We start from the raw sequence: 15,561 nt of genomic DNA on the forward strand, positions 1-15,561 counted from the left end.
CTTTCAGAGTCCTACTGACAGGATGGCTTAGGCCCCACCCACACGCTGGCTGCCCTGAGTACAGGGTTTGATTGAGCCATATTTCTGTTTCTCCACTTGCATTCGCACTTTATGGCTTGTGGCAAAGCCGATAGGACGGCTTTGTTTACGATGGAAACCAATGATCATGGCTGTAGACATCTGTTTATTATGAAATGGTAAAACCGAGGCAGTAGGGCGGACATATTTATTGTGAAAAGCATAAGTTAAAGTAAATAGGCATTTAAGGGTGGATGTTATTACTCTATCTTAAAGCCTACAGATCGATATTTCAGATTACCGTAGACAAGAGTTTTGGTAAATAGGACGGTCTTGTAGGAAAGCTTACGTTCACTAGAATGAGCCCTGAGTTAGTTATGGCGGCAAGCCTCTGGAAACAGCTGTAGGACTGACGGGTGTGTAGCAAGTTATCCAAGAGACTACAGGTCTGATCGGATTATTATGAAAAACTATGCAAAAAAGGAGGTAGAACTGGCTTTTTTCTGAAATACATTTGCTAAAGCCAATGGGTCTCCAACAGTGAATTGTTATCCCACTATATTACAGGCCGCAGCATGGCTAGGTAAACAAGCATTGGCATTTATAATGCCAATAACCCCAACTTTGCAGGGTGCAGTACCATATGTGGCCAAAAGAGGTCCATTGGATCTCTTTTGGTCACATTTGGTATCAAGTGGTTTCAAGTGGTTAATCATCTCTCAAACCTCCCTGTTCCCCCTTCTGACACATCTCAATCCCTCTGCAACTCCCTCGCAGATTTCTTTATGGACAAAGTCACTTCTATCTTTTCAGCTTTTCTTCACGAATCTTCTTCAACCAGCATAGTTAAACAATCTCCAGCCATCAACGTTCCCTCCTTCTGTAACTTCAAATCAGTCTCTGAGGAACAAGTCTCCAACACCAAATCAGGATCACCCCTAGACCCATGTCCACCTTCCATCCTCAACCTCATCCCTGATGCCATCTCCCCCGCCTTGACCAACATTTGTAATACTACGTTCACTACTGGCTCATATCCCACAGTTTGGAAAATAGCCATCATCAAGCCTCTCTTGAAAAAACCCACCCTTGATCCCGCTCCCCCATCCAGCTGCAGACCCATTGCATGTCTTCCTTTCCGTGCAAAAATATTTGAAAAAGTAATGAATATACAGCTTTCCAAATTCATTGATGAAAATAACTTACTGGACGACACTCAATTTGGATTTAGGCAGGGACACGGAACCGAGACAGCCTTAATAAAAGCAGCTGACGAAATAAGAATGACATTAGACAAAGGCGGCGCGGCAGTATTAATACTGCTTGATCTATCTGCGGCTTTCGACGCGGTCGATCATGCCACTCTGATCGACCGTGTCTCAGCAATCGGCAACCAGAACAATGCCAAAGAACTTCTCGCCTCCTTTCTGGCCAATCGTTCACAGGCTGTAAAACTGGGCCCTTTCTTCTCCCACACGTTCTCCCTTCCATGCGGAGGTCCACAGGGCTCCTCGCTAAGTCCGACCCTGTTTAATATCTATGTTTCGGACTTAGCGAGGTTGATTAAGTCTTACGGCATTAGTCTCACAACCTATGCCGACGACACCCAGCTGGTTCTATCTGTACATAATGATGGACTTACAGTTGCAGCAAACTTTCAAGAGGGAATGCTCGCCATCAGCTCCTGGATGTCTTCAAACTGTCTAAAATTGAACTCTGAAAAGACAGAGGTTATGACATTCGGGAAATTGGAACCTACCTGGTCCCCCCTATGGTGGCCCAACGAGATGGGATCTCCACCAGAACCTGTCACTAAGGTCCGCAACCTCGGAGTCATATTCGATGACAGACTGCTCTTCCACCACCACGTCAACTCGGTAGTCTCCACCTCCTTCTTCACTCTGAAGAAAATCAAGAAGCTTCTTCCCTACCTCCCCACTTCAGCTGGTAAATCTCTGATCAGCACCCTCGTTTTTGCCAGAACGGACTATTGTAATGCCCTCCTTCTCAATGCACAGGAAAAAGTTCTTAATAGTCTTCAGTTGGTGCAGAATGCCTCAGCCAGAATCTTATTGGGCATTCCCAAGTTCACCTCCATCACTCCTCACATCCGACAGCTTCATTGGCTTCCTGTCAGGAGCCGTACACAATTTAAGGCACTGTGTATTGCCTACAAAGCCATCAACAACTCAGGCCCGCAGTTTCTCAAAGATGCCCTTCGTCCTCTCGAAAACCCCAGAACTCTTCGCTCATCCTCCGCTCATCTGCTCAATGTCCAACGCACAAGGAAAGCCTACTGGGGTGACAGATGCTTTGTGATTTCCACAGCTAGACTATGGAATTCACTCCCTTTTACCATCAAAACTGCCCCCACTCTCCTTAGTATTAGGAAGAAATTAAAAACCTGGCTTTTCCCACATTAAGATCTGCTATAGCCATCATCTGATCAGTTAAGCGCCGAGACACCCCTGGGTATTTGCGCGCTATAAAAATTGCTAATACATAAACATAAAACATAAACAAACATATGTGGCCAAAAGAGGTCCATTGGATCTCTTTTGGTCACATATGGTACCGCACCCTGCAACATGGCTAGGTAAGAACAAGCATTGGAAATGCAATAGGTCTCGCATTTGTTGGAGCTGGAGCTATTGGCATTGTAAATGGCAATGTTTTGTACTTTGCAATAGGTCTTGTATTTGTTGGAGCTATTCACATTGTAAATGGCAATGTTTTTTATATATCCTTGGGGTTTTATATAGCGCAAACTTAACAGCCTCAGTTGTGAATTTCGATTCATCAAAGTTTTGTGAGCCCTGAAATTTGCACAAGTCAAGTGCTAACAGTATAAATATGGGCACTGTTTAACAAACGAAGCCACTGCAATACAAGAGCAAAGGTGACCGAGTGAGCGCTTCTGGGTTGACGGAGTTGCTTACAGTCACTGCCCATTAAAGCTAGCTAGCCCGCTACTATGAGTTTATCAAACTTGATGCTATGTTTTCTTATGTTATGCTTTGCTATGTAATGCTATGCAATGCTATGTTTTTGTGTGTTTTGTTATGCTATGCTATGTTTTGTTATGCTATGCTATGTTTTGCTATGCTTTGTTTGGTTATGCTATGCTATATTTTGGTATGCTATGCTATATTTTGTTGTGTTTTGCTATGCTATGTTTTGTGATGCTATGCTATGTTTTGTTATGCTATGCTTTGCTATGCTATGTTTTGTTTTGTTATGCTATGCTATGTTTTGTTATGCTATGCTTTGTCATGCTATATATGCTATGTTTTGTTATGCTATGTTTTGTTGTGCTATGTTTTATTGTTTTTCTATGCTATGTTTTGTTATGCTATGCTATGTTTTGCGATGCTTTGTTTTGTTATGCTATGCTATGTTTTGTTATGCTATGCTATATTTTGTTGTGTTTTGCTATGCTATGTTTTGTGATGCTATGCTTTGTTTTGTTATGCTATGCTTTGTTTTGTTATGCTATGTTTTGTTTTGTTATGTTTTGTTGTGTTTTGTTATGCTATGTTTTGTTATGCTGTGCTATGCTTTGTTTTGCTATGCTATGTTTTGTTATTCTATGCTATGTTTTGTGTTTTGTTATGCTATGTTTTGTTTTGCTATGCTATGCTTTGTTATGCTATGCTATGTTTTGTTGTGTTTTGGTATGCTATGTTTTGTTGTGTTTTGTTATGCTATGCTGTGTTTTGTTATGCTATGCTCTCTTGTTGTGTTTTGCTATGCTATGTTTTGTTTTGGTACGCTATGCTATGTTTTGTTATGCTATGCTTTGTTATGCTATGTTTTGTTATGCTATGCTTTGTTTTGTTATGCTATGCTATGTTTTGTTTAACCTCTTCAGCGCTGCGCGGATTCCCGCGCGGTGCTGAAAGATCTGAGCGCGGGCGGGGCCATGACGGAACGGTTCCGTCATAAGCACAGCCCAACCGACGTGCATGACGGAACCGTTCCGTCATCGGCGTCGAAGAGGTTAACATGCTGACGGATTAGTACTTTTGTGATCTGGAATCCAAGCCAATTGCTGCCTCGGCAGGAAAACACAGAGTCTGCTGGGATCCCCCTGTTCTCCCCATGCACCTCCGAGCTCTGTGCCTGCTTCACAGCTGTCGTGAAGACTTTTCTTATCTGCTTGTTAAATAAACAAGCAGATAAGAAAAGTCTTCACGACAGCTGTAAAGCAGGCGAGCCAGTCCTGGTGGGCTGGAACAAAAAGCCAAAGTAGGCAACCCAGAAAGCTCATTTCCAATGGCAGGCTACCGTTTACCATAAACGGTGACGCCAGCCAATGGAAATGAGGGGCGGGGCTTAAAGCCCTTTTCTGAAAATCCTCTCCTTCAAAATCTCTCGCGGAGCAGCACTTTGCGCTGCAACGCACGCGAGACCTAAAAACACTGGTATTTATAATGACTATAACTCCAACAAATTCGAGACTGACTCCATTTCCAATGCAATAGGTCTCGTATTTGTTAAAGTTAGAGCTGTTGGATTTGAAAATGACAATGTTTTTTACTTTCGCTTTTTTATACTATTGGCAATAGTGCTATGCAAATATAATAACTCCACTGCAAAAAAAAAGATAAAAAACAAAATACATTAATTTCAACGCCAATAGCTCTAACTTTAACAAATGCGAGACCTATTGCATTACAAGTGCTTGTCTTTCTCTGATGTGCCCTCCCTTCCTTGTCTCTCTCTCTCCCTCGTTTAATGAATGACGCCTCCTCCTTTCAGCTGCATCCCTCCTTCGCGCCTCCTTAATCCTGGTGTCTCATCCTTCACAGGGCGAGGAGGACCACTTCACTGTGAAACGCCAGCAGGAGTCGGAGCTGACCCTGCCAGACCTGCAGCCGGACACTGTCTACGTGATCCGGGTCCAGGCGCAGACCCCTCTGGGCCCCGGGCCCCTCTCCCGTCCGTATGAGTTCAGGACTCTACCACCAGGTAAGAAGGGGCAGACTTCTAGGGGGTGGCTACTTGTCCTTGAGCCCTCATGTTGGAGTGGAGGGGCGCTTGACCCTTCAGATGCCTCATTTCCCTTAGGCAGAGCCCCCCTCACAACTGCCACCCAATGCCACAGCAGGTGGTCCTTTAGCCTTTTAGATGGGGGCGGCTCGTCTGTAATGGCAAGGAGGGTCGCCTCACAGACTGCGCCATTAGATGGTAAATAAAATGGCAATGACACAGTTTTTGTCATAATATTTATGCTGTCGGTCTGAGCCCAGCAGTAACTATAAGCGGCTGGGAGGGGCATGTCAATGAGGCGGAGTAGAGTGCACTCATACATGCTCATGCGTGCTTGGCCGGCCGTCCTGGGCCTGTTTCACAGCAGGCTTGGAGTAAAGGCACAGGCTCCCATGCACTGTCTGAGCTGCAAACGAGGACACTCAGACCAATCCTGGTGCTGCTCTCATATGAGAGCAGCGTTGGGATTTGGTGTGGAGCCTGAGCCCCAGCGCCCATCCCCTTCCGGCCCAACGGCGACGAGAGGAGCAGCAAGGTGTCTGTCCGTGGAGCGGAGCTGCAGGTAAGTATAGATATGTTCGAGGCATATGAGCTGCAGATCACACGCTTAGGATAGTAGATCGCCATCTGGTGTTGGGCTCGGATGCTTGCAGGTTGTTGTTGTCTTCGGAAGAAGTCTTTGGTCACGAGATAGGTGACTCCTCCCTTGGACTACAGTGCACATGGGCATCCACTCCATCCTCAGATTGTTTTTTTCCGCCATTGGGTTCAGATGTAACTTTTCCACTCCAGTTGAAAATCTCAAATACAAGCTTTTCGAAGCGAAAAAACTTCTAACAACTACATCGAAGCACCTTCACACGACATTGAATTAATCGGCTTGATTCCGGACGTCGACGCGGGCGGTTTGGCCTATCCATGCCGTGAGGCCTACGGCTCATGGAAAGGACGCCGTTTAAAAAATGCCCCCAGTGTGGAGCAAAATATCCGCACAGTGACCATCACAAAGTCTGCAACCTGTGCCTATCACTGGAACACGACGAAGCCAGCTGTCCAGCCTGCGCAGCATTTCGATCCAAAAAGACCATTCGGGATCGAAGAGCTCGACACCATATCATGGCACACAGACCAGCCCCGGAACCAGAAAACATCTTTGATGAGGGTCCTGATGTCCCGGAAGAAGATTCAGAGGAACTTCAAATCATCTCAGAAGCAGATGACTCAGACGACCCCATTACTCCTGGGCAACGCGTGAGTACCACTGCCCCTGCCCCAACCCCTCCAAAACCAAAGGCATTGGTCAAGACTTTGCCAGCTGGCCTCAGTCGAGACCGAAAACACCCTTCAGAAGACCCGCCTCTGGGCTTGGCTCCGAAGAAACATAAGCCTTCTGGTGGCTCGGGCCCGAGTAAGCCGCATGTAATTGTACCCCCGGCACCTTTGGCACCGAAGACAAAAGACCCCTTGGCACCGAAATCGGATCCGACACCCTCGGCACCGAAAACATCGAGGCCCATAGATAAACAGGCACCGAAACTTCCCAAGCCGAAAGACTTAACTTCGGCACCGAAACCTTCATCGGCACCGAAACCTTCATCGGCACCGAAACCACCGGCTAAGGACTATAATACACCTCCTAAAGCCAAAGACTCTACCGATCAACCAAAACCTCGATCGGAACCGAAAAAAACGGCGCCAAAATCTGTTACTGAAGAACAAGAACTTTTCCATCCAGATCCAACACAAAAAAGGATCTATATTAATCCAAAGACTGGACATGTCACTGCAGTGCCATATAAGAAACGGAAACTGGACACAACACCTGCCCCAGTTCCTATAAAAGAGAAGGACTCGGCAACATCACCTATTCCTCCTTCCTCTCCCATACGACCTTCTACCCCACCCCCTCTGCCTACACCACCCTTACCTCTACCATCTCCATCACATACACCACCCCCACAGGATGATGATGATGAGGGGAGGGGGTGATCCTTATAATACTAATGATCCGTTCACGGATCCAGATACCGCAGCATTGGACGATTGGGCATACCCCCTACCAGATATGCCTGACCCTACACCATACCCCGCCAAACCATCACCTCCAGATAACCACCTGGGGTTTGGACAACTAGTACACAGAGCAGCACTTTACCATGGCGTCACCATGCACTCCGATGCACCCGGGGAAGATTTCCTCTTAGACACATTTGAACAGTCTCAGAAGTCGGTACAAATTTTACCTATGATCAAAGGGGTCATAAAACACGCCACAGAAGTATTTAAAGACCCCGTCCGTGCCAGGGTACTCAACCCAAGAATTGAGAAAAAATATAGACCTGCCCCAGAAGATCCTTGTTACATCACAGGACAGCTCCCTCTGGATTCTTTGGTAGTTTCCAACGCAAGGAAACGCGCCAACTCCCAAACCACGGGAGATGCACCACCCCCTGACAAAGAATCCAAACTATTAGAAGCCTCGGGCAAACGAGTAGCAGCACAAGCTGCTAATCATTGGCGTATTGCCAACACCCAAGCCCTACTAGCACGCTACGATAGGGCTCACTCCTATCAGTTGGAGAATCTGCTACAACACCTGCCAGACCAATACAAGACCCAGGCAAATGACCTTATACAAGAGGGAAAACTCATCTCAAATGCGTCAATTAAATGCGCACGTGACGCCGCAGACACCGCCTCTAGAGCAATAAACACAAGTGTACACCTCAGACGCCATGCCTGGCTACGCATTTCAGGCTTTAAGCCAGAAGTACAAAGTACCATACTCAGCCAACCGTGTAACCGAGAACATCTATTTGGGCCAACAGTAGACACTGCACTCAAAAAAATGAAAAAAGACACCGAGACTGCTAAGTCCATGGGAGCATTGCAGTCTCCACAACCACGCGGCTCCTTTCAACGCTCTTTCTACAGAGGAGCCTCCAAGAATATGGGAGCAGACACCTCCTCTACCTTCAAAACCTCTCAACAAACATCCCCCAGTAGAGGATATTTTAGAGGAGGATATAGAGGAAACAACACCAAGGGACGAGGTCGAGGCAATACCAACACTCGTACCTCCCCCGCCACAAAACAGTGACTTTCCTCCACTCCCCCCAGACCATTCCACTCCAGTCGGGGGAAGACTCAAACAGTTCCTACCTGTCTGGAACTCCATCACAACAGACAAGTGGGTAAGACAAATAATCCAGTATGGTTACTGCCTGGAACTCACCACTACCCCCCACACATACCACCCATGCAGCGTTCCATGTCACCAGACCATCTTACGCTCCTCAAACAAGAGGTTCTCTCATTGCTTCAAAAACACGCAATAGAACCAGTTCCCTTACAACATCAGGGTACAGGGGTATACTCACTCTACTTCCTAATCCCCAAAAAGGACGGGACTCTAAGACCAATACTCGACCTCAGACCCCTAAATCTGTACATAAACTCAGATCACTTCCATATGATCACTCTTCAACAAATGCTCCCACTACTACAACAAGGCGATTTCCTTGCCACACTAGATCTCAAAGACGCTTATTTTCACATTCCCATACATCCTGCCCACAGGAAGTACCTAAGGTTTGTGGTGGACGGACAACACTATCAGTTTACAGTTCTTCCATTCTGGGTAACAACTGCGCCCAGAGTATTTACGAAATGTCTGGCAGTAGTAGCAGCACATCTCAGAAGACAACAAATTCATGTCTTCCCGTATCTAGACGATTGGCTCATAAAAGCAAAGTCATTCAACAAATGCATTCTACACACTCATCAAACTATTCAACTCTTACACAGCTTGGGATTCACAATAAACTATCCCAAATCTCATCTTCCAACCCTCCCACATCCATCAATATCTGGGAGCCGCCATAAACACCTGCAAAGCCCTAGCATATCCCAGCCCAGCCAGGATAGCCAATATACGAGCTCTCATCGCAAAATTTCAAACCCAACACTCTCTTCCAGCCAGAGTGTTCATGCAGCTCATAGGCATGATGGCCTCTTGCATCTTCATTGTGCCTTATGCAAGACTACAAATGCGTCCCTTGTAAGAATGTCTAGCACGTCAGTGGAATCAGGCTCACGGACAACTCACAGATCTGGTGTTGGTGGACAGCCGCTCACATCGCTCTCTAAAATGGTGGAACACAATAAACCTGTCCAAAGGGCGGCCGTTCCTCGAGCCTCTTCCACAAATAGTGCTAACAACGGACGCATCACTCACGGGATGGGGAGCCCATCTCCTAGGACACACCACTCAGGGCAAATGGACCACTCAACAGAAAGTGCTCCATATCAATTACCTGGAACTACTGGCAGTGTTCCTAGCACTAAAATCATTCCAAATACATCTCCAGAACAAGACTGTCCTCATCCGTACGGACAACATGACAGCCATGTATTATATACTAAAACAAGGAGGCACACATTCTCTGCAGCTGTCCCAGCTCGCACAGAACATTTGGAGATGGGCCGTTCCCCAGAACATATACCTACTTGCAGAACAACTTCCAGGGGTTCACAATCAGATTGCCGACCTGTTAAGTCGACAGACTCAACAGATCCACAAATGGGAACTACATCCCCAAGTCCTACTGCCCTTTTTCCCAACAATGGGGCCAACCAGACAAAGATCTGTTCACCACACATGAAAACGCAAAATGCCCAACCTTCGCCGCCAGGTTTCCCCACCCACAGTCGAAGGGCAATGCGATATGGATGAACTGGTCAGGCAGATTTGCGTACGCTTTTCCGCCTCTCCCACTCATTCCATTCGTGGTACGCAAGCTCTGGCAACAGTCTCTCAAACTGATCCTAGTAGCTCCCACATGGGCACGCCAGCCGTGGTTCACAACACTACTGGAACTCTCTCTAGTTCCACACCAAAAACTGTACCTCTCCCCGTCCTTATTAACCCAGAACCATGGAGAGATCAGACACCCAGACCCAGGTCAACTCAATCTGGCGATCTGGCTCCTGAAGTCCTAGAGTTTGGTTACCTTTACCTACCACCAGACTGCATGAATATTATAAAAGAGGCCAGACGACCTACCACTAGAGCCTGCTACGCTGCAAAATGGAAAAGATTCGCCATTTACTGCGCTAACAATGATATACGCCCACTGGATGCATCCATCCAGAACATCATTTGCAACTTACTGCACTTGCAAAGATGTAATTTAGCGTACTCATCCATACGTCTCCACCTAGCAGCATTAGCAGCCTACTTACAAAATCGACAACACTTGTCACTATTTAGAGAACCTGCGATCAAAGCCTTCATGGAAGGCCTTAAAAGGATTATTCCTCCCAGATTACCACCCTCTCCAGTGTGGAATATAAACATTGTTCTTACATGGCTCATGGGTCCCCCATTTGAACCTCTGCATAAATGCGAACTGCAGTTCCTCACATGGAAAGTGACTTTCCTTATTGCTATCACATCCCTTAGAAGGGTAATAAAATCCAGGCTTTAACCATACAAGAACCATTCCTACAATTACACCGCTGCAAAGTGGTTCTTAGAACAAATCCGAAATTCCTGCCAAAAGTCATATCTCCGTTCCATCTTAACCAATCAGTTGAGCTACCAGTGTTGAAAGAGCTCTTCATACCTTAGACGTTAAAAGAGCCCTGCTTTACTATATTGACAGAACCAAATCATTCCGCAAAACCAAACAATTGTTTGTTGCTTTCTCTCCACCACTTAAAGGCAACCCCATTTCCAAATCCGGGATAGCCAGGTGGATAGTTAAATGTATCCAAATATGCTACCACAAGGCTAAACGCACACTAACGGTTCCCCCTAGAGCACATTCCATATGCAAAATAGGGGCTTCCATGTCATTCTTCGGAAACATTCCCTTAGAAGATATTTGTAAGGCAGCTACATTGTCTACAACACACACCTTCACTAAACACTATTGTGTTGACGTGCAAGCAAAGCAACAAGCTTCTGCGGGTCAGGCTGTCCTTAAAACCTTATTCCAAACTGCTGCAACTGATACAGGTGACCACCGCTAGGGGAGACACTGCTATATAGTCTATCCAAAGTGTGTGATCTGCAGCTCATATGCCTCGAACGGAATATGCTACTTACCAGTATGCATCTGTTCTTGGCATGTAGAGCTGCAGAGCCACACACGCCCACCCACCTCCCCGGGACCTGTATCTGTTCCAGCATTGTCTTACTTAGACATCACACATGGACATCTCTCTCTTTTTACAAACTCCATCATTTCCCATCATGGAAAAAAACAATCTGAGGATGGAGTGGATGCCCATGCGCACTGTAGTCCAAGGGAGGAGTCACCTATCTCGTGACCAAAGACTTCTTCCGAAGACAACAACTACCTGCCTCAGGAAGAGCCCCCTCAGTCCATAGTAAAAGGTTCCTTTGACCTTTCAGCGTCCCCACCCCCTAAGAAAGAGCCCCCTCTGTCCATAATGAAGGTTCCTTCCACCTTTCAGAGCCCCCACCCCCTCAGGAAGAGCCCCCTCAGTCCACAGTGGAGGTTCCTTCCGCCTTTCAGAGCCCCTCAGTCCACAGTGGAGGTTCCTTCCGCCTTTCAGAGCCCCTCCCCCTCTGGAAGCTCCCGCCTCCTCACTTCGTAGCGGATGACCTTTCCACTTGGAGGTCCAAGCCCCCCTCATTTCAAAGGAGACGTAGACTTCAGGGCGCTCCACTGGCTTCTGATGCACAAACACACTCATTTCAAGCTCCTCTCACACATTCAAGGCCCCACCTACCTGAGCAATCTCATCTCTTTAAACCAACCACCAAGACACAATTTACTGACTCTTTCTGGGGAGACTCTCCCTTCTGGTGGATACACTGACCACAGATTCCTCACTGACCCCCCTCCCCTTCGGCCCATTCCGTGGAGTCGACATCCGACAGGTTATAATGTAAGATGCTGGAACCAGCACAGGGTCTGGTTAGTGCCTCGTCTGCTGCTCTGTGTCTGAGGGTGCGGAAGGTTCCTTTAAAAGCTGAGGTCAGAGTGCGGGGTGGTTCCTTCGTAAGGCTCTAGCACCCTTTCTAGGGGCGCAGCGGAGCCAGAGAGCGCCCCCTACAGGCGCACAGGAGCCATCGCAAAAAAGGTTCCGGATCCAGTCTGGTGCCTGGGGGGATTCAAGAGGTGAGGAACCTGCCGTAGATTATCCACTAGTTCTTCGTACAGGTGGTTAAAGGTGTAAAGATGACCAAGCGTGGCCCTGAAGGAGCGTCCAGATCACTGATGCCTGAACAGAGACGCTGCCTTTAGACACCTGAGGCAGAAGAGACTACGCAAGAGGTGGGACCTCCTGCTAAGAGTAGGACTCAGTGTCCGCCTGACCCTGCGCGGGTGCCTGGGAGGCCGCGTATGGTGTGAATGGAATCTTTTCTTGTGAAATTAAAGGAAAGAACATGAAATGTGGCTTGCAGGCCTCTCACATTCAAATGTCCCACAGGAGCATGCCTCGCTTCAGAGAGTCATGGGAGACCCCAGCAGGGGAGCAGAGCGAGCAGAACATGTCTCGTGAGACGTTTCCGCTCCAACCAGTCTTTCTCGAGCCAAAAGCACAGGAAATTGCAAAATGTAGTGAATTTGATACAACCAAAAATGTGTGAATTTTGCGCGGAGCTGGTGCTAGCAGTGGCTTCACGGGTCACGTTGGCATCAAAAATGGTGTTGACGTCAGGGCTGGTGGAAGATACTGGCTCAGTGAGGGTTGTTGGGGCAGGAATGGGGCTCTACATACCTTGAGTTTTGCAGCGTGAATCTTTCTGGATTCACTATGCTGTGCATTATTCCGCGATCTTGTGGTTGGGTCCGGATTCGTAGTCTTTTCTTTGTTTTTTTTTTTTTTTTGTAGCCCAGGTGGGCGGCGACGACCCACCATTTGGTGCACCTCCCGTGACGTCGTCGTGCTTCCTGCGGAAGTCCCACCTTTGGGGCGCCATCTTCAGATTCTTTTTTCTGCCGTTGGGTCTGGATCGTCATCGGGAAGCTCCAGAGATACAATCGAAGGAAGAGGAAGGAAAAGCGAGTTTCGTCGATAAATAACTACGAAGATATCACAGGAAAGGAATATTTCACATCAGGAGCGCGAAGAAGGAAGTGTTCCACCCTTTTTCTTCGACGCCCTTGGAGAATGCGCACTCAGAGGCCCTGAACGCAATGGACAAGACGCCATTCAAGTTCTGCCCTAACTGCCACCACAAGTTCGCGCAGAAGGACCAGCATCCGGTCTGCAACCTCTGCCTACCGGTCGACCACCAGAGCAAGGACTGCAACGCCTGCTCAGCCTTCGCGCCGAAGACGCTCCGGGTGAGAGAACGTCAGCGAAGAGCCAACGCCAGCATGGATGGCAAGGGTAAGGCCCCGTCGCTCTACGATCTGGGCCTCTCCACAGACGATGAGGACAACGTCAACGAGGGACCCGAAAACTTCACGGTCGTAGAGACCGACAAGAAAAACGAAGACGATGTAAGAGAATCGTCGAGCTCAAAACACACGAAAGTGCCTCGAAAACCCGAGGGTGACTCGAGAAAATCTGAGTCAAAGTCCATGAAGGGAGCCCCGGCGCCGAAAACTTCGACGACCAAGGGCGGGACCATGGACAAGAGGCCGAGCGGATCCTTCGAGAAGGACTCCCTGGTGCCGAAAGATGCCGAAAGGCAAGGTTCGTCGAAGACAACCCATGAAACGGGGCGCTCGACGCAGAAGGACAGGTCGACGTCGACGCAAGTTCCGTCGAAGAGGCCCGCGGTCGACGCCGAAAGCATCTCCGAGATGGAGAAGAAGAAGAGGCGGCTCGAGGCCGAAATGGAGAACATCCTTCAGAGGAAGAAGGAGTTTGACGCCAAGATGAAGGAATACAAAATTCCAACGGCTCCACTGACGAACGTCGTCGAAATCGAGGACGAATTCGACACCGAGGGGCTGGCGAGAGATCTCGAAGAGGAAGACGAGACCTATTATGAAGGCGAACCCGAGGAAAAAGACCAGCAGTCGTTCTACAGCTCGGCGCCATCAACCAGCCATGACGTTGAATGGCAGGATCTCGACACCGAGAACCCCGAGGAGCCCGTGGACACGTACCCTTCGAGGCCTTCTCCACCCGACGACATTGGGGTGTACAATATGGTGGTCAGGAGAGCAGCGACGGCCTTCGGCGTGAAGCTGGACGAGGAGAGGCCGAAAGCAGATTTCCTCCTCGAGACCCTGCTCCCCATCCAGACGAGGAGCCAATTCCTTCCCATGCTACAAAGTGTGATGAATCAGGGGAGAGAGGCATTTAAAGAACCAGCGACCTGCCGTTCAATCACGCCCAGGACGGAGAAGAAGTATAAACACTCTTCTCTGGACCCCCCTTACATCAAGGGTAGTATCACGGCCGACTCCATCATAGCTTCCATGGCCAGGAGAAGGGCCAACGTGCCAGTAACTTCGGGGCCACCACCAGATAACGAAAACAGGAGGCTAGACCTCACGAGAAGAAAGGTCGAGAGGAACGCCACAATGCACTGGCGCATGGCGAATTCCAATGCACTTCTCAATAGGCACCAGTACCAGCACTGGGACGAGATGGGGGAGCTAGTAAAACACCTCCCCGAAGAATACCGCCAAAGAGCCTCCCACCTGGTGGAAGAAGGTAAAAACATCGCCAACTCTTGTATAAAGACGGCGCTGGACGGGGCAGAGACTTCGGCAAGACTAATGGCCATAGGGGTCACGAGAGAAGACATGCATGGCTAAGAATCTTGGGATTCAAACCGGAGGTGCAGAACAACATCCTTAGCACACCCTTCAACGGAGAGACACTGTTCGGAGCAACAGTAGACGAGAAGCTCACCCAGCTGAAAAAAGAAAACGAAACGGCGAGGTCCATGGGAGCCCTACAGCTAAGGGGGATGAGGAGAGGCAATCCCTCTAGGAGACCCTACGGTCAAGGAGGAAGCCTGCAGGGAGCGTCGCACCAGGCGTTCCAGCAGGGTCAGCAGGGTGATAGTCACGGACAACAAGGTCAACAGAAGCAAAACTGGCAGTACCAGCCTCGGGGCCAGTCCTTTCGCGGGAGAGGGAACGGACGTGGCCAGAGGAGGAGAGGGAGTGACCAACCCTCATCAAAGTGACTCAGCACGCAGGAGGACGCCTACCCTCGACATGCCCCCAAGGGTGAGGCGCAATACAGTAACATCAAGGGGGAGAGAAGAATCAAAAGCCTACGAGCATCCAACACCAGTAGGCGGAAGGCTGAGGTTCTACCTTCAGGAGTGGCGGCGTATAACCACAGACAAGTGGATACTGAACGTCATGCAATACGGATACTGCGTGGATTTGGAGAGAAGACCTCCAAACAGAAGACCAAGGGGAAGACAGAGATCGGCTCAAGAACTGGCCCTACTCAGAGAAGAAACCCTGAAACTACTAGAAAAAAGAGCCATAGAGGCAGTGCCGTTCAGAGAACGCAACAAGGGGGTCTACTCAAACTATTTCGTGGTCCCGAAAGTAGACGGAAACGTCAGACCCATCCTGGACCTGAGATACC

The 15,561-nt window shown here is 48.5% G+C and overlaps 1 protein-coding gene across 1 annotated transcript in view; it reads left to right on the plus strand.

The window, feature by feature from the left end:
• Positions 1 to 15,561, plus strand: part of EPHA1 (EPH receptor A1) — a 271,028-nt gene that overhangs the window by 117,664 nt on the left and 137,803 nt on the right. The window contains exon 7 of the mRNA XM_085620345.1: positions 4,830 to 4,989. Within this exon, the coding sequence (XP_085476471.1) occupies positions 4,830 to 4,989 (160 nt within the window). The remainder of the gene's footprint in view (positions 1 to 4,829; positions 4,990 to 15,561) is intronic.

This window comes from Triturus cristatus, chromosome 7 (assembly GCF_964204655.1).
Source record: "Triturus cristatus chromosome 7, aTriCri1.1, whole genome shotgun sequence".
In the NCBI taxonomy this organism is placed as follows: Eukaryota; Metazoa; Chordata; class Amphibia; order Caudata; family Salamandridae; genus Triturus; species Triturus cristatus.